This window comes from Sus scrofa, chromosome 13 (genome assembly GCF_000003025.6).
Source record: "Sus scrofa isolate TJ Tabasco breed Duroc chromosome 13, Sscrofa11.1, whole genome shotgun sequence".
In the NCBI taxonomy this organism is placed as follows: domain Eukaryota; kingdom Metazoa; phylum Chordata; class Mammalia; order Artiodactyla; family Suidae; genus Sus; species Sus scrofa.
The window spans coordinates 139991330-140011382 of NC_010455.5; the positions used below are offsets into that span (position 1 = coordinate 139991330).

A 20053-nucleotide genomic window follows, 5' to 3' on the forward strand; every position below is an offset into this window, starting at 1 on the left:
ATTTGCAAGGTAGATTAATGAATTCTACTCAGCCTATGTTCTGGCTACCCATCAGGACTGAGTTCTCAGCTATAGTAACATAAAACTTGAACTGTTCAAAACCAGCCTCTGAAACCTTCAAATGATAATTCTTTCTGGTCCTTCTGTTGCCTGAAGCTTGATTTGTCATGACTCCTTACTGTTTCACTGATGAGAAATAGCATGGAGCACTTCACAACAGTTCTCATTAAAGGAGGGCAGCCAAGTGGAATTCATTCTTGGCTCTTAATAGTTTTCAAAGGAGAATTTTATTGCATATTAATGAGCACTAATTGACATTTGTGACTGGTTTTTATGGAAATCATTGGCATAATTTGCATAATAGAACCTAGCAGCTTTTAGATAACAGTGCAACTCTGGGAAGTTGTTTAGGGTTTTAGTATGTTCCTGGGTTTTTTTTAATTCCCAACACCAGTCCTTGGCAATAGTGTGGAATATTAACAGGTCTCTAGAATCCATCTATAAGGCAGTAATGACTCAACCCAGTCCGTGTGGTTGTGCCAGTTTATACCTGAGAGTACAGGGAGAGTCAGCAAAACATATCAGGGCAGGTCTCTGAAAGGAGATTCACTCCCAGTAGTCAGGGGGATTTTCCAGCCCTCTTTTGTGAATCAGACCTCCTGTTTCTGTTGGGTTACAGGAGTAACTAGATGTCCTGAAGATGGTTCCCAGTAGTCTAGGACCCCTATACTATATACTGCCTTTTAAACATCTCTGGGTTCACTTCAACAAATAGGTGTTGATCACCTGCTATGTTCCAGGCACTGTGCTAGGTGCTAGAGCAAGATGACATTGTCTTGTTCCCTGCTGCATCCCTAGCTCTTAGCACAGTGACCAACACGTAGTAGTTGATCAATCAGTATTGATTGAATTAATGAACATGGCCTCTGCTGTCAGGAATCTATAATTCATTATTCTTAACAAAATCTGATTTTAAATACAGTATAAAGATTGTTATTCTGCATGTTAGAAAAAAAGCAATTATTTAGAATTTTGGATTCTGTTAGAAACTTTAGAGAAACATGATAGATAACCTTGCTTCTATGACTCTAGATTTCTGTAAAGATGATGCTTTTCTATTGTGGAAATGAAAGAAGCCAATATTTTTTGATGATCTAGTACATCAATTATTTCTGCATATAACCTAGATGTCATATGACTTAATCACCAACAAAACCAATGAGGTGTAGATAGCTTTATCCTCATATCACTGAGGAGGCAGCTAAGGATTGGAGAGGTTAAGTGACTGACCTAAGGCATCACAGATGGGAATGATGGAGCTGAGATTTAAATTCAGCCTTGGCTTTGTCCATTGCAGTACCACTCATTATACCCAATGGTTCTAAGATATGCGAAGTGAAGCCAAACTCCAGGTACTAGGATGGGGGGCCAAATTGCCCGTACATTCAGTTGACCTAGTGTTTACGGTAAACCTACTGCTTGTAGCAGTGTTTCTCAGATTCTCTGGGGGACCCAACCCAGTGGCCAGTCTGATTCACTTTAATTCCATCAAGGAGCCAGAAAAATGTAAACACTGTAAACAGAGGGAGAAATCAGGTTTAGCTGAAGAAAAGTTACAAGTAATACAAAATTGAAAGGTAGAGTATGGCCTTCTGTAATGTTGAGCAGAAATGTTCTCCAGGAGTTCCTGTCGTGGCGCAGCAGAAACGAATTGACTAGGGTCCATGAGGTTGTGGGTTCTATCCCTGGTTTTCCTCAGTGGTTTAAGGATCCGGCATTGCTGTGAGCTGTGGTGTAGGTTGCAGATGCGGCTCGGATCTGGCGTGGCTGTGGCTGTGGTGTAGGCTGGCGGCTACAGCTCCGATTAGACCCCTAGCCTGGGAACCTCCATATATTGCAGGTGCAGCCCTAAAAAGACAAAAAAAAAAAAAAGGTAAAAGAAAAAAAAGAAATGTTCTCCAGATTATGGAGAGATCACTGATGGTGGGCTGGAAGCACCAGAGAGGCTTTGGAACACAGGGATTAGGCAAGAAGGGTGGGGTAGTCCAAGAATTCCTACAGAGTCCAAGGATCCAAAAGCTCTGTTTTCTCTGCGAGTCACACTAAATTAATAAATCTGATCCACTCTCCTCTCACTTCCCCCTACCTCAGCCAAAGGACAGCCAGTGATTCTCTTCTGCTTCTAAAATCCTCTGAGAGGGGTGCATTTGGAGCAGCCATCTCTCCTCCCCCTGCCCTTCCCTCCAGTGAATCAAGATTCCCTGCACCAGCCCTGCTCCAGGGTCCTGAGGATGATTATTCAGAAACCATGAAAGTAAGTGGAAAACTTAATTGGAGGCACTTCAAAGGCTTTAAAAGGGAACTTTTTATCATTTCTCCCTCTTGCATAAGGGAAATCTAAGGTTCTGATCTTGCATAAGGCAAATCTAAGGTTCTGAGAAGCAGATTAATTCAGTCCACTTTATCTTGTTCGGGAGAAGACATACAAGTTATAAAACTCATTCTCTCTCATGAGAATATTCTTTCCCCTTCTGCAAAGTTCCTTTTCTCTCTTGGATCTCCTCCACAGACGTCTCACTGCAGCCCTAGAGCTCTTACCCCAGTGGCCTCACCTGCTCCAGCTGCCTCCACTAGCCCTGCACACATTCTGTGTGTTCAATTCAGACATGCCCTCCTCCTGGTCATCTCCCACTCAGCACTCCCCTCCACACACAAAGTCCATCTTCCACTCCCAAGGCCAAGTCTTTGCCCCAGCTGTTCCAAATGCATGAAAGGCCAACCATAACTTCCTTGCAAGGTCCTTTAAAGTAGTGTAGGAAGAGCACTGAAGTTGGGAGACCAAGATTCTGTTCCTACACTCACCGTGTGATCCTGAGCCTCCCAACTTCTGTGGAGCAGTTTCCTGACCTGTAAAATGAAGAGACTGGACTTTTTAAAACTTATTTTTAATTTAAGTTTAGTTGATTTACAATGCTGTGCCAATTTCTGCTGTAAGGCAAAGTGACCCAGTCATTTATATGACCCAGTCACATATATATATATAACTATATATATAGTTATATATAAATATAACTATAAGTATATAAAAATATAAATATATAAATATAACTACAAATATATAAAATATAAATATTTATATATAACTATATATAGTTATAGCTATATATATATATGCATATTTTTTAGATTATTTTCCATCATGGTCTATCCTAGGAGATTGGATAGAGTTCCCTGTGCTATACAGTAAGACCTTATTGTTTATCCATTCTAAACAGTAACGGATAGTAATAGTTTGTATCTACTAACCGCAAACTCCCAGTCCATCCCACCCCCTCCCCTGCCCTCCCTTGGCAACTACAAGTCTGTGAAGAGATTGGACTCTATTATCTGAGGTTGCTTCCAGCTCCAACATTCTGTGACTTCACTTACTTTTCCTGACTGAACTGTCCATTCATATATATGCAGTACTTTCTCACCCTAATCTCATGTTCATGCTCTCTTAGAATTTACAACTGCAGCCATCTTCTGTGGTGAGGATCTGTGTGGTGAGTGGTCTGGGGGAGGTTTAGTCCCCTCTGCCCTTTTTGTACCTGCCTGCTGCCCCCACAAGGAGCAGTGTATGCTCAGCTAATAGACATGCATTGTACTGTTAGTATAAGTGACCCATATTCAGGATGTTTGTAAATCTGCTACCAGAACATGAGGCAATGCATTCAAAAGCAGTTAAAATGCATTTTACATTCTCTGCTATTTATAATTATCCATGTATCTGTTGCTTATATTAACATAGTTAATGGGGAGGTAATACTTCAGACAGTATCAGTGCCTTAGTAAATATCTAAAACAATGCTATTGGTAGAAGTTTGAATAGACACGTTTTTATGAATTAGCTTGTGATTCTGACTTACCTCTTACTGGTGGGTAACCTGAGCCTGAAGTACCAAATAATGTATTTATTTGCTTAGATTGAGTAAAACATCCCTAATACCTAAATTTCCCCTTCTTCTGCTTTTAACGTAGAAAAAAAATGTATTGTGTTAAAAAATGAAGCGGTAAGAAAACCAGGACAGAAGGAAAATAGCCATAGGATAATAAAATAAGCCAGAAATACTTAATACTGCACAGTTGCAGTTAAGTGAAGCTTATATTTGATTCGAAGCTTCCTGGCAGCCAAAAGGGAAAGAAATATACTATTCATGACATTAAAATGTTCCAGAAAAAGTACGAGAAATTTATGCCGTCTGTCCTCAAGGAAGAACCACTAAAGTCAATGTTGTAGACCATGCCCTCAACAATATTTTACTAATACCTATAATGCTAAATTCATTCATTTATTTAGTAATCATTTATTGCATGCCTACTATGTGCCATATCTTTCAGTGCATTACAGTTATTCTTTTTTTTTTTTTTTTTTTTTTGGTCTTTTTAGGGCTGTACCCGTGGCATATGGAGGTTCTCAGGCTAGGGGTCGAATGGGAACTGTAACTGCGAGCCTACACCATAGCCCACAGCAGCAGCAGAACCTTAACCCACTGAGCAAGGCCATGGGATCGAACCCATGTCCTCATGGATGCTAGTCAGGTTCGTTAGCGCTGAGCCGTGATGGGAACTCCCCAGTTATATTCTTTCTCTTTTCTGATGCTCAGATTATCCTCTAGTGGAAGCCTGTTGACTCCTGCATTCCTTTGACATGATTCTACAGTCTCTGTAGTCTGATAATTTTTTATTTTCTAGTATGACAAGATGGCCTAGTTTCATCTTATATACTTCCAGCTCAATAGCTTAAATAAAGAAACCTGACTCCTTTTAGTGAAAAGTGGTTTTAGAGACAACAGTCTGGGCACTTGGAGTGCTTTTTGTTCCTGGGTTTAATTAGTTCCAAACCTTAGTTAACAGATAGGAAATAAGAATGTTTTAGAAAAAGAAAAAAATTGAGTCCATATTGATATTTCCCATTTAAATAAAGGATTGAGAGATTTTTTTTACTTATTTTATTCTATATATGTATATCTTTCCTCTTTTTTGTCTTTTTTCTTTCTTTCTTTCTTTTTTTTAATCTAGGGCCACACCCGCGGCATACGGAGGTTCCCAGGCTAGTGGTCTAATCAGAGCTGTAGCCACTGGCCTACGCCAGAGCCACAGCATCTCGGGATCTGAGCCACATCTGCAACCTACACCACAGCTCACCGCAATGCCAGATCCTTAACCCACTGAGCGAGGCTAGGGATCAAACCCACAACCAATGCCAGATTCGTTAACCACTGAGCCACAACTGGGAACTCCCCTATATCTTTCCTCTTACTTTGAAAATCTTAGTTCCTGATGACATGAATATAATTATTGATTTGCTTTATCTAATAGATACATATGTGTGTATGTGTATATATGTGTCCATATCCATCTGTATGAAAGATGAACAGTACCCAATTAATGCTATTTAAGATTTCTTTGTGGATTTTTTTTGTCCTTTGGATGTATAATCAAATTAATATTATTAAAATAATTCTCTATGTGGTTATATCATCAACTTGATAGGTTAACTTGTTTGTTTTCTAATTTTTAGATATTGATTTTTTCTTTTTGATTTAATTTTTAAATTAAGTAAATATTTATATGGTTTCAGAGTCAGAGCTATAAACAGAGGTCTGTTTTGCCTCTCTGTCTCCTTCCCCTTGTTCTTTTCCTTCTCTTATAGGTATTGCTCTTCTTTTTTTCTTTTTTTTTTAAGTTTTCCTCATTATTTTTAATTCCTTTCTCTTGACTATGAGAAAACTGGCTCTCATTATCCATAATAATTGGCTTATATGCTTAATTTTAATGCATGTATACATTTTTTTCTTACATTATCATGTTCCATCATAAGTGACTAGATATAGTTCCCAGTGCTATACAGCAGGATCTCATTGCTTATCCATTCCAAAGGCACTAGTTTACATTTATTAACCCCAAATTTCCAGTCCATCCCACTCCCTCCCCCTCCCCTTTGGCAACCACAAGTCTCTTCTCTATGTCCATGATTTTCTTTTCTGTGGAAAGTTTCATTTGTGCCATATATTACATTCCAGATATAATTGATATCATATGGTATTTGTCTTACTTACTTCACTTAGTATGAGAGTCTTTAGTTCCATCCATGTTGCTGCAAATGGCATTATTTTGTTCTTTTTTATGGCTGAATAGTATTCCATTGTGTATATATACACCACATCTTCTTAATCCAATCATCTGTCAGTGACATTTAGGTTGTTTCCATGTCTTGGCTATTCTGAATAATGCTGCAATGAACATGCAGGTGCAGGTGTCTTTTTTGTTTTCTTTTTCTTTTTGTCTTTTTAGGGCCACACCTGAGGCATATGGAGGTTCCCAGGCCAGGGGTCTAATTGGAACTGTTGCTGCCAGCCTACGCCAGAGCCACAGCAATGCCAGATCCGAACCATGTCTGCAACCTACATCACAGCTCATGGCCACGCCAGATCCTTAACCCACTGAGCAAGGCCAGGGATCGAACCAGCAACCTCATGGTTCCTAGTCGGATTCATTTCCACTGCGCCATTTCGGGTACGCCCATGTGTCTTTTTCAAGGAAAGATTTGTCTAGATATATGCCCAAGAGCGGGATTGCTGGATCATGTGGTAGTTCTATGTATGGTTTTCTAAGGTACCTCCCTACTGTTTTCCATAGCAGTTGTACCAATTTATATTCCTACCAAAAGTGCAGGAGGGGTCCCTTAACAAAAGAAAAGTCAAAAACCACATGATCATCTCAATAAATGCAGAAAAAGCATTTGACAAAGTTCAACATCCATTCTTGATAAAAACTCTTACCAAAGTGGGTATAGAGGGAACATACCTTAACATAATAAAAGCCACTTGTGACAAACCCATAGCAAATATAATACTCAGTGGAGAAAAGCTGAAAGCCTTCCAACTAAAACCTGGAACAAGACAAGCATCCCACTCTCACCACTTTTATTCAGCATAGTATTGGAAGTCCTAGCAACAGCAATCAGACAAACGAAAGAAGTAAAAGGTATCCAAATTGGAAGAGAAGAGGTAAAATTGTCACTCTGTGCAGATAATATGAAACCATATATAGAAAACCCTAAGGACTCAACCCCAAAACTGCTTGAACTGATCAACAAATTCAGCAAAGTTGCAGGATATAAGATTAACATTCAGAAATCAGTCACATTTCTGTATCCTAACAATGAAATACTAGAAAAGGAATACAAAAATATAATACCTTTTAAAATTACACCCCAAAAAATCAAATACCTGACAATAAGCCTGACCAAGGAGGTGAAAGACTTATGTGCTGAGAACTATAAAACATTAATCAAGGAAATTAAAGAGGATTCAAAGAAATGGAAAGATACTCCATGTTTCTGCATGGGAAAAATTAATATTGTAAAATGGCCATACTACCCAAAGCAAACTACAGATTCAATGTAATCCCTATCAAATTACCCATGACATTTTTCACAGAACTAGAACAAACAATCCAAGAATTTATATGGAACCACAAAAGACCCAGAATTGCCAACGCAATCCTGAGGAGCAAAAACCAAGCAAGAGGCATAATTCTCCCAGACTTCAGGCAATATTACAAAGCCACAGTAATCAAGATAGGGTGGTACTTGTACCAAAACAGATATACAAACCATGGAACAGAATAGAGAACCCAGAAACAAACTCAGATACCTATGGTCAATTAATCTTTGACAAAGGAGGCAAGAATATAAAATGGGGAAAAGACAGTCTTTTCAGTAAGTGTGCTGGGGAAACTGGACAGCCTCATGTAAATGAATGAAACTGGAACACACCCTCACACCATGCACAAAAATAAACTCAAAATGGCTTAAAGATTTAAATGTAAGATACCATCAAACTCCTAGAAGAGAAGATAGGCAATACATTCTCTGATACCAACCTTACAAATGTTTTCTCAGGTCAGTCTCCCAAAGCAACAGAAATAAAAGCAAAAATAAACCAGTGGGACCCAATCAACTTGACAAGCTTTTGCACAGCAAAGGAAACCATTAAAAAAACAGACAACTTACAGAATGAGAGAAAAGAGTTTCAAATGATGCAACTGACAAGGACTTAATCTCTAAAATATCCAAACAACGTAACAAATCAACAGCAAAAATGCCAACAACCCAACTGAAAAATGGGCAAAAGATCTGTTTCTTTTTGACAATAAACCAGTGACCTAAGTGATTTTCATCTCCTTTCTTACACAAGAGGCAACATTTTTTTTTTCTGCACCTTGCTTTGTTAAAACAATGTGTCCTGGAAATCATAGAAGTATATAGATATTTCCTCCTCCTTTTCCAAAAATTGAGATAGTACACATTTTAAAAATATTTATAAAAAAGCAGCAGAGTGATTTTTCTCAGGAGATGGGTGCTGATGGATGAGAAGGGTAAATTGGAATGAATATGGCAAATTAATGTTTAATTTTAGGAGCTTGTTTTTTTCTTCCTTGTACTTTCCCAAGTTTTAAAAATATCTATCAATGAAAAAACATTTTTAGGAGTTCCCACTATGTTGCAGTGGGTTAAGAATCCAACTGCCGTGGTTCAGGTCACTGCAGAGGTGCAGGTTCCATCCCCAGACTGGCACAGTGGTTTAAAGGATTTAGCATTGCCATAGCCCAGCATAGGTCACAGTTGTGGCTAGGATTCAGTCCCTGGCCCAGAAACTTCCATATGCCGAGAATGCGGCCCTAAAAAATAAAAATAAAAATTTAAATATAATTTCACACTAGGACAACAAAGGACTACACTCAGAAATCACTGAAACATGACTAGTGGAATTAGATAAAAGAGGGACAGTTCAGATGATGATACACATGGAAAGGTTCTATATATAGGTGGTGGAGCTGGGGCTAATCAGAGAGCTCTCAGTACTTTATGATAGTTACCTGAAATATGAGAAATTGCTGAAGGAAAGGGAAGAAGCAAATCCTATCAAAATTTATTTTATTGGCAGATGACTCTGAATAGAATCATTCCCTGCAATAACAGGAGAGAGATAAATGTGGAACACTGTCATAATTTTCACCATAGAATCAGCCTTTAATTTTTTAGGTTTATGAGGACAAACCTGGCAACCGCATTTAAAATTGCTTCACTCCCCCTCCCATGTTCCCAAATGCTCTTGCGCTAATCTCTCTTTTCCTCCATTGTTCTTAACACCTTCCAAATGCTATTTAATTTATGTACATAGTATGTCCACTGATTACTGTTTGACTTCCCCATTGTAATATAAATCTATAAAGGTAGGGATCTTTCCTTTGTTCACCTGTGTATCCCAGGTGCCTAGAACAGTGTCATATTGTTGGTGCTCAAAAGCATTTTATTAAATGAATGAATATTGGAAGCAACAGAGTTTTGGAGGAAAAGGGAATGTGTCGCCATGGAGTTCTGCAGTCATTTATTCATCAACCTCTTACACATTTATCTTAACACTTCATGGCCCTGGATGCCTTTTATGATTCAGCTTTATTTTTGGTAATGCAAGCACTAACTCAGTTGGCAATGAGAATAGGAACCAAGGAAGTTGTGTTTGAAAATGAAAGGATACAAGCTTTAAAAATAACAAAAACTTTTTTTACATTTACCCACTCAGTCACCCTTTCTAGCACCTTTCATTCCATATTTGCATCTGATATCATTTTCCTTCTGCCTGAAGAACTTCTTCTAACATTTCTTGTAGTACATGTCTCTCAGATTTTCTTCTGCTGAAAATGTCTTTATTTTACCTTCATTTCTGAAAGCCGTTTTCACTGGATATTGTATTACGGTTTGATTTTTAAGATGTCTTTCCATTCTCTTCTGGCTTATATAATTTCAAGTGAGAAATCTGTTCTAAGTATTACTGTTGTTTCTCTGTACATAATCTGCAACTAAGATTTTATCTTTTAAAAAAATTTTTAACGTAGCATAGTTCACTTACAATATTGTGTTAATTTCAGGTATACAGCAAAGTGAGTCAGTTATCCATATATATATATCCATTCTTTTTCAGATTGTTTTCCCATATGTTATTTTAGAGTATTGAGTAGATTTCCCTGTGCTATACAATAGGTCCTTGTTATTTATCTATTTTATATGTAGTAGTGTATATATATTAATCCAAACTTCCTAATTTATCCCTTCTTGCAACATTTCCCCTTTGGTAACCATTAAGTTTGGTTTCAAAATCTTTGAGTCTGTTTCTGTTTTGTGAATAAATGTTTTTGTTTTTGTTTTTTTTGTCTTTTTAGGGCCATACCTGCGGCATATGGAGGTTCCCAGGCTAGGGGTCCAATCGGAGCTGTAGCTGCCAGCCTACACCAGAGCCACAGCAACTTGGGGTGAATAAATTTTTATATTATTTTTATTAGATTCCACATATAAGAGATATATGATATTTGTCTTTCTTTGCCTGACTTAACTTCACTTAGTATGATAATCTCTAGGTCCATCCATGTTGTTGCATATGGCATTATTTCATTCTTTTTTATGGCTGAGTAATGTTCCATTATATAGATGTACCACATCTTCTTTAACCATTGTTCTGTTGTCGGACAATTAAGTTGCTTCCATCCTTGGCTGTTGTAAGTAGTGCTGCAGTAAATGTTGGGGTGCATGTATCTTTTTGTATTATGGTTTTCTCTGGATATATGCTCAGGAATGGGATATAGTAGTTCTCTATTTAGATTTTTAAGGAACCTCCATACTGTTCTCCCAAGTGGTTTTACCAGTTTACATTCCTACCAATAGTGTAGGAGGGTTCTTTTTTCTCCACACCCTCTCCAGCATTTATTGTTTGTAGACTTTTGATAATGGCCATTCTGACTTGTGTGAGGTAACACCTCATTGTAGTTTTGATTTGCATTTCTTCAGTAATGAGTGATGTTGATCCATCTTTTCCTATGCTTTAAGATTTTATCTTTATCACTAGTTTTCAGTAATTTGATTATTATGTGCCACTGTGTGGGTGTGGGTGTGTGCATGTGTGTGTGGGTGTGTGTATTTCAGTGTTTATTCTGCTTGGGATTGGTTGGGCTTCTTGAATCTGTAGGTTAATACTTTTCATCAAATGTGAAAAAAACCTTGGTTATTATTTCTTTCAAATGCTTTCCCCTCTTCCCCCCACCCCTAGAACTCCAATTATACATATGTTAGACCACTTGCTATTGTTCAATAAGCCACTGAAGCTATGTCCATTTCTATTGACTATTTTCCTTCTATATATTTCATTTTGGTAATTTCTTTTGCTGTCTTTAATGTAACCAGAATTTATTTTTGCAGTGTCTACTGTACTCTTAATTTTATTTATTTATTTATTTATTTATTTATTTAGTGCTTTTTATATATGCATGTGTGGCATATAGAAGTTCCCAGGCTAGGGGTCAAATCAGAGCTTGCAGCTGCTGGCCTACACCACAGCCACAGCAATGCCAGATCCAAGCCGCATCTACAACCTACACCACAGCCCACAGCAAAGCTGAGTCCTTAACCCACTGAGAAGGTCCAGGGATTGAACCTGCCTCCTCATGGATACTAGTTGGGTTTACTGATGAGCCACAACAGAAACTCCTGTATTCTTAATTTTAGAATTATACTTTTATCTCTAGATTAAAAAAAAAGATTTTAACCATTTTATTAGATAAATAAAAGATTTGGTTCTTTCTTTTTTTTCTTTTTTGGTCACCCCATGGCATATGGAATTTCTGGGCCAGGCATCAGACCTAAGCTGCAATTGCAGTCTGTACCACAGCTACAGCAATGCTGGATCCTTTAACCCACTGTGCTGGGCCAAGGATCAAACCTGCATCCTGGTACTGCAGAGGTGCTCCCAATTCCATTGTGCTATAGCACAAATTCCTGGGTCTTTTTTATATTGCCCATTTCTCTCCTCATTTTGTTTATGTTCTGATTTATCTCTTTGAGAATATTTTTCATGGTTGTTTTAAGGTCCTTGTATGCCAATTATATCATTTTTGCTATTTCTATATGCATTTATTGAATTTTTAAAATATATAGCTATAGGTCTCTTTTTTTCTTTTCATTTTTCTTTCTTTTCTTTCTTTCTTTTTTCTTTTTTCTTTTTTTTTTTTTTTTTTGCTTTCTTGTATGCCTGATAATTTTTCATTGGATGATAGAAATTTTGAATTTTATGTTGTTGAGTGCTGGATCATGTTGAAGTCCTTTAAAGAGTGCTGGGTTTTGTTTTGGAATGCATTTGAGTTTTTGTGGATCAGTTTGATCCTTTTAAGTCTTAAACATTATTAGGGAAGGTCCAAAGTAGTTTCTAGTCTAGGCTTAATTTAGTTCCATTTTTTCTGAGGATTCTTTCCACTGTCCTTTATATTATGAAGTCTCTCCACTCTGTCTGATGGGAACACAAAGTGTTCCCAACCCTATGTGGACTCCAGGAATTGTTAAGCTACAGCCTACCAGTGGTTATTTCTTTTGCTTAAAGTAGTTTTCTCTAACTCATTTCTAGATCAATACTCAGAAAAAGTTGGAAGAGATTCCCCTGCAGATTTCCAGAGCTCTCTCTCTCTTTGTATCTCCTTCTTCTTCATTCCTCTGTCTCACAAATTCTCTTTGCCTCACTGTCCCTAAATTCCAATCCACTCTCATTACCTTAGGAAGACTTTTAGCCTCCCTTTGGGTTTCACTCCTTGGACTGTGACCTGGAAAATGCTTTCAATTAGGAGCTTGGGGTCAATTGTAGTCTTTGAAAGAATATTTATTTATACTTCATTTTATATGTGTCAGTCAATTGTAGGTCCACCTCATTTGTTTTCCAAAGTCCTGTGGTATCTGTTATCCAATATCTGCAAAGAGTTGTTTCATATATTTTGTCTGGATTTCAAGTTGTTTATAACAGGAAGGCAATTACAGTAGCAGTTAATTCTTTTTTTTTTTTTTTTTTTTTTTTTTTTTTTTTGGTCTTTTCTAGGGCTGCTCCTGCTGCATATGGAGGTTCCCAGGCTAGGGGTCTAATTGGAGCTGTAGCTGCCAGCCTACACCACATGGGATCCAAGCCTCGTCTGCAGCCTGCACCACAGCTCACAGCAATGCCAGATCCTTAACCCACTGAGCAAGGCCAGGGATCAAACCCACAACCTCATGGTTCCTAGTCAGATGCGTTAACCACTGAGCCAGAAATAAATTGTAGACGAATAGGGTAGATTTTGTGGAAAGATATGGGGACTGTCGAGGGTTGTGAACTTATTAAGGACCATCTTGTACTTGGGAATAGTGTAGCTGATGGAGTGTCTGTTTTTTTGATCCTAATTACTGGGCTGGATTCTGTAATCTGTCAAATAAATTGTAAGCCCTACCAAGCTTGGTCTTGAGTCTGCTGCTATCTGTGGACTAGACAGTTTACCTCTATAGACTTTGAGGGAGGGGAAGGGGGGATTGCTCTTGGAGGAGCCCAGCAGACATTTCTCTTTGTGCTGTGGATTCTTTATCTGTCTTATGGTCAGATGCCTCACCGTTACACCCTCTGACATACTGTTTCCCAGTCACTCAACACTTTTTTGAAATCATTCAACTCTCCCCTTTCAATGATCAAGACATTCACTGTTTCATCAGCTCTTCATGTGTGCATCTCTGTGACTATGTGACAGTGTTAGAACTGAATGCCTGCCTCATGGGGGAGCGTAGTATCATGGTTTATAAAGTTCCTCCACTGGATATCCATGAACTGAATGGGGGCCTAGCACTCAGTTCCATGCCAGTGAGTTCAGTCTGTCCAAGGGGACCTTTAGAATGTACTCAAAAATTTATGTTCAGATGGACAATCCCATCGTGTTCACAAAATCTTCCAAAAATGATTTGGGCTAAAGGTTGTTCGTCCTTATGAGATCCACAGTGTTGACCAGGGTTTCTCTGCCTTAGCATTATTGACATTTGGGACTGAATAGGTCTTTGTTGTTTGGACCATTGTATGAATTATAGGATGTTTAGCAGCATTCCTGGCCTCTACCTACTAGATGTCAGTGGCACCCTTCTCTCAGTTTTGACACTAGTGTCTCTAGACATTGCCAGATGTCCTCTGGAGGTGCAAAACTGTCCCAGTTGAGAATTAGTGGTATAGCCGCACTATTGTGTGCTACAGTCCAGGGAGCCCATAGATATGGAGCTCTGAGAACTAAACATGAAGCAACTCAGGTCATTTGGTATCTTCTTTTTTTTTTTTTTAATTTTCTCTTTTTAGGTCACACCTGCAGCATATGGAAGTTCCTGGGCTAGGGATATAATCAGAACTGCAGCTGCCAGCCTATGCCCCAGCAATGTCAGATCCAAACCATATCTGTGACCTACACCATAGCTCATGGCAACTTCAGATCCTTAACCCACTGAGCAAGGCCAGAGATCAAACCCCCATCCTCATGGCTACTAGTCAGATTCTTAACCCATTGAGTCACAATGGAAACTCCCCATTTGGTGTCTTCTTAGGAGAGGTCAGTCCAGGATGTCTGCCCCATGCAGGGTGTATACTGGGAGGACATGGACCTTGTAATGGTAAATGCTGGATTCAAGTCCTGCTTCTGCTGGAGAACGAAGTGAAGTTTTATGCACACACACACATATGCATATACACACACATCTATGTGGTGTAAGGATACACAAACAAGGACTTAATAATAGTTCAAATATAAGTGTACTTTTTGCCAGTTTAATTAAAATGACAATATGGAAAAATATATCTTTCAGAACATCATGCAATATGGTCATCCCTGTGGCTTATAGTATTGCGCTATGCTAGAAGGCACAATAGAGGATATTTAACTTAGAAAAAAATTATCTTTTCAGCAATTAAAATTTCAGCTAAATTAATAGTCATGTTTTTATATTTACTTCTGAATTTTGCATTTAGTAATGTAACTGGACTGCACAAGAATTTAAATGTCTTGACAGGAGAGAGTGGCTTTTCGTTCTCTTGGGATTTCATTGTAATGAACCTGGTAAATAATTCAGGAAGATATGAGAGGCCAATATATGGGCAACACCTGGTGCTATATTGTTCATGTCTAAGCATGCAGAATCCAAAGATGGCATTCTACATCTGTCACTATTGTTCTGGCTTAAACACAAATCCTATGTTCAGTGGCCATTGAAATAATAATAATTGATATTTTTTCCTCTTTCAATTTTCCTCCACAATAAAAGAAAACCGTACTAAGCTGTTTCAGAAACACAAAGAAGTGGCATCCTCTTTTAAATTCCCATTGGCAAAATTTCAAATCTGTTTCCGTTAAGGGATAGATTGCTTTAAAGAATTGAGGACGTGTCTGCCTTTTCTGCTGGGGTTAATTTGAGCCTCTCCGCATGTCTGCTTTTGTTCTACAAGGCAGAGCTTCTTTTTAGATCACAGTATTTGTATTGCAATCACCTTCTGAAAGAAATAATACCATCCTCTAGCCACTCACTCACTCTGGGAATTCCTAGAACCCTCAGTTTCTTTCCCTGTTACCTGAGTAGCCTACCACACTTCTAGTAATTTAACAGTTTAAAAACAAAAATCTCTCGGCAAAGGATTTGCGTATCCTTTTGTGACCTCAGCTGACTGGACACGGAGTTGTTCCTCTGTTTACTGGGCAAACAGAAGCTCACAGGACCATCCGACAGATGACGCAGGCAGACATCTTGGGCACCTGACCCCACCACCACCCAAGATCAGACAGAGCTTAAGCTCTGAGTTGTTCGGAAAGATCTTGGAAAGGCAAGGAGGTTCCTTGTAGGGAGAAAAAGGAAGATGTGCCTCACACATCTGCAGGTTTTTGTAGTGCTGGGTCATGAAAAGGATCTGAAGAGGGACTTAGAGCCTTATGTCTGCTAATGGTTAGATGTGCTTTGTCTTTGTTTTTAAAATATTGTTTATTAAAGAGGTTTTAAAATGTATTTAATTAAATATATACTGTATTTTTTCATGTTTTAAAATTTATTGAAGTGTCGTTGATTTACCTGGTGATAATTTCTGCTGTACAACAGAGTGATTCAGTTATACTATATTTTAAACCTTTGTTATGTATAATAAAGTATATAACTGCATATAATAAAAATAGAGCTATATACAGTTAAAATGTATAAAATATTTTAAAAGATCTATAATAAGTCACTTACGTATATGCGTGCTAATTGTGTTTATTCCTTTGTGTTATCTACATATACCATTTGTTTATTAATAGGTTTAATTGCTTTCCTCTCCTTTGGGACCTGCTTAAGAGTACTTGGAGCAGTGACTGCCATCTGGTGGCAAGCCAGAATCATCACTTTATGTGACCAAATGGTCAGAGATGCCCACTCTTGACTCACAAGGTCTGCATTGAAAGCAGGGGACCAGGGGAGCTTGGAGGGTGTCTGATGAAGGAGCCTAGTGAACTAACTCTTCGCTTCCACATGAATGGGTTGTTAATCCCAGACTCGGAGCCAGGAGCCAGCTCCAAAATGGCATCTCTGAAGAAAAGATTTGAGTTGCTCTTGTTTTTTAGTCAAAGATCTGCTGGTTACCTACCAGCGAATAACCAAGACTGTGAATAAGCACATACCAGGAGGGGCATATGATGACATGGAGCCTGAAATAAACTGCTCTGAACTATGTGACGGTTTTCCTGGTCAGGAGCTGGAGCGGAGACCCCTGCATGAGCTCTGCAGGACAACAATTGTAAGTGAGAGGTCAGGGCTGCTTGGATACACATGGTGTCAGTATTGTTGTCAATGGTAGTGGTGGTGGAGTGGGGAGGAGGACCAGGAGGAGAGCTGATGCAAGACATGTATGTCCCAGCTCTGGAGGTGATAGAGGCAGGTCATGTTTGATCTATAGAAGAGCTTCATTCCTAACAGCTTCTCTTCATTCTGTTCTCAGACCTCTTCCCACCACAGCACTAAGACCATTTCTTCATTATCTCCTGCCCTCTTGGGTATTGTTTGGACTTTCCTCAGCTGTGGACTTCTTCTAATAGCCTTTTTTCTTGGCTTCACAATTCGCTGCAGGAAGAACAGGTAAGCAGCCCCATGCCTGGTTCCTCATCTCCCATAGCCTGAAACACGAAACCCAGAGTGTAAGTATCGTTTTGGCACCAAGAGCTGCTAGCTGGTATCAATAAAACTTGTTCCCAACTGGAGCATTAAGCAATGTGAGAGTTCCCTGGTGGTCTAGTGATAAAGACTCCACACTTGCACCACTGCCGCCAGCGTTCAATCCCTAGTCTGAGAGCTGAGATCCCATATCAAGCTACTGCATGCACAGTCAAAAATAAAAAAGCTATGTGAGAAGCTACCCTTGAAATAGTCCTGGGCTTGCAGTGCAGTTCCCTCTTGAAAAAGAGAACTGTCTGTCTCGGTATTGTATTAACTACTACAAGTATATCCAAAGATGAGAATGAAGAGTCTCCTCATAAAGGAGAGGGCAGGAGTTCCTTTTACAGCTCAGTGGGTTAAGAACCTAACAGTTTCTGTGAGGGTGTGGGTTTGATCCCTGACCTCTCTCAGTGGGTTAAGGATCCAGCATTGCTGCAAGCTGCAGCATGAGTCACAGATGCAGCTCAGATCTGGTGTTGCTGTGGCTATGGCAAAGGCCTGCAGCTTCAGCTCCAATTCAACCTCTGGCCTAGGAACTTCCATATGCCGCAGGTACAGTCATAAAAAGAAAAGGAAAAGTAAATAAATAAATTAAATAAATAAATAAAGGAGAGTGCAATCCTTCTGAGAAGATGAGGTATTTGTATTACAAATAGAAAGCACATAGGGAAATATTCCAGAGCAGCATTAAAGTTTATGGCAGCACAATTGGAAGCAGTCTGGTTAGGCTAAGATTTCCCCCAAAATAGTGAAGTTCTACTTCCCAGCCCTTCTACTGGACTATTATAATTGGTTGGAAAGTCACTGGCTTGTCCAGGTAAGTTCATGTAGTTCCCAGGACTGACAAAAGAAACAAAGTGATAACTTTTTTCTGAAGGAACTTGCAGAATCTTACCTTTACTGCTATTCAGTCTTTTCCTCTGAGCCCATCCTATCTCCCCCACTGTAACAGTCTGTACCATTGCCCTCTCTCCCTGGTCTACAGGTGATTTCTTTCTTTCTTTTCTTTTTTTTTTTTTTTTTTTTTTTGTCTTTTTAGGGCGGCACTCACAGCATATGGAGGTTCCTGGGCTAGGGGTCTAATCAGAGCTATAGCCGCCAGCACACAGCCACAGCAATGTCAGATCTAAGCCACGTCTGCGATCTACACCACTGCTCACGACAATGCTGGATCCTTAATCCACCAAGCGAGGACAGGGATCAAACCTGCAACCTCATGGTTCCTAGTTGGACTCGTTTCTGCTGCACCATAATGGGAACTCCTACAGGTGATTTCCGAATGGAGTCTATGTCAGGTTTCAGCAAGTCCCTTGGAGATGCCAAACTCGTCTGCCCACACAGCCTACCATTTTGTGGTGATCAAGAATGTTGTGCTCTGTTGCCTGTGTTTGGCACTCAGATGAAGGTCAGTCAGTTGGATTTGTCTAACAGGCATTTTGGGGTGTCACTGGCCATTTAAGGAGTGGAGGATGTGAAATTGTTAGGCAGCCATGACTTGATCTGCTGGGTCACCCTCAGTATGGCAGTGAGGTTTGGCACTCAGCCCTGGCTACACCCCTGGGGCTTCCCTGGCCACTTTTCATTCTGTTCCTCAAATACACTAAACCTACTCCCATCTTAAGGCCTTTGACTTAACCGTCCCTTTACTATTAGCACTGCCTGGCCATCTTCTCCAGATCATCCCATGACTAGTTCCTTCCCATCTTATAGGTCTTGGCTCAAATGTCAGCTCCTCAGGGAAGACTTCCCCGATGATCCTGTCTAAGGTAGCCTCTCTACTGTATGGCCATCTAGCCCCCAAGTCTCCTTCCACATCCCTATCGCCTTGTTTTATTTTTTCATAGCAAGTATAACTCTGTGCTGTTACCATAGTTATTGATTTACCGGAGTATTGTCTGTGTCCCCCACCATAGTGTAAAAGTATATGCACACAGGGACTGCATCCTTCATGTTCTTCACTGTCTCCAGCATGTAGAACAGACTGGAACATAATAGGTGCTCAGTAACTATATCTGAAAACAGTGGAATATAATATTTTCAGTAGCAACACATTTCTATAATGCAAAGTAACACCCAGTTGGCAAATAAGAAAATAATATCATTGGTTCATATGTAATCCCCACCCCCAGCAAATCAGTAGTTTAAAGCATTCAGGGGCAAGATTTCTCACTGTTAAAAAAAGAAACCTTAAGCTAAGGATACTACTATGGCTGTGCAAGCAGTAGCTGGTTTAATAGCTTCAAGAACTGATATCCTACCTATAGCATGAAGCTCCCTGATGAAGCCATAGGAGTAGATGAAGAAGAAAGAAGACATTTCTCTTGTATTTAGAAATGATTGTTGAAGAAAACACAGATCTAAATTAGATTTTGATGATAATGTTATATATTGGAAGTGAATGCCTTCAAGGACCTTTATCTTGCAGATTTAAGGCTGTGAAAATCTGCTGTGATCCTGGGTACAAGTGGTAATGAGCATTTACTGAGTACTAGTATTTTAATTGAGATTATTATTGTTTTTATTAGTATTCTGGTTACAGAGTTAAATGTTTCAAATGTTATGACCCATACTATTTTCCCCATAATCCATTATTTATATACACAATTTTGTAGAATACCAGGTTTTTTAAAGCATTTATATATCCTATTAAAATAGGAACACTTGTAAGCAGTATCAGACTAGAAACACCTGTATTTATTTCATTCTATTAAAGGTTTTGTTGGCCTCTCTTACTTTCAGTGGAAGCATGACTTGGCATAAAGAATAAAATATTAAGAGGCACTGTGCATAAAAACACATTTCACAGTTATGTAGCTCACAAGGTCAGACAAGGAAAGTACAATAACCCAGTTTCAAAAGTGCCTTCTAAAATAATAAAATTTGTTCAGAGGTATAGCATCACTGTTAGATACTTCATTTCATTTCACTTCTATTGTCTCTAAATTTGTGACTATGATTGCA

The 20053-nt window shown here is 39.0% G+C and overlaps 1 protein-coding gene across 10 annotated transcripts in view; it reads left to right on the forward strand.

Annotated features, from left to right (window-relative positions):
* GPR156 (G protein-coupled receptor 156) overlaps positions 1 to 20053 on the forward strand; it is a 99747-nt gene that overhangs the window by 16900 nt on the left and 62794 nt on the right. For 6 of the 10 annotated variants that reach the window (XM_021070310.1, XM_021070311.1, XM_021070318.1 and 3 more), the window contains 3 exons: positions 2152 to 2314; positions 16201 to 16676; positions 16878 to 17014. In XM_021070310.1, coding sequence (XP_020925969.1) covers positions 16581 to 16676; positions 16878 to 17014 — 233 coding nt within the window. In that variant the 5' untranslated portion in view covers positions 2152 to 2314; positions 16201 to 16580. Of the gene's footprint in view, positions 1 to 2151; positions 2315 to 14384; positions 15854 to 16200; positions 16677 to 16877; positions 17015 to 20053 lie in introns of those variants that run through there. The other 4 variants (XM_021070315.1, XM_021070317.1, XM_003132650.4 and 1 more) reach the window with 3 other exon arrangements.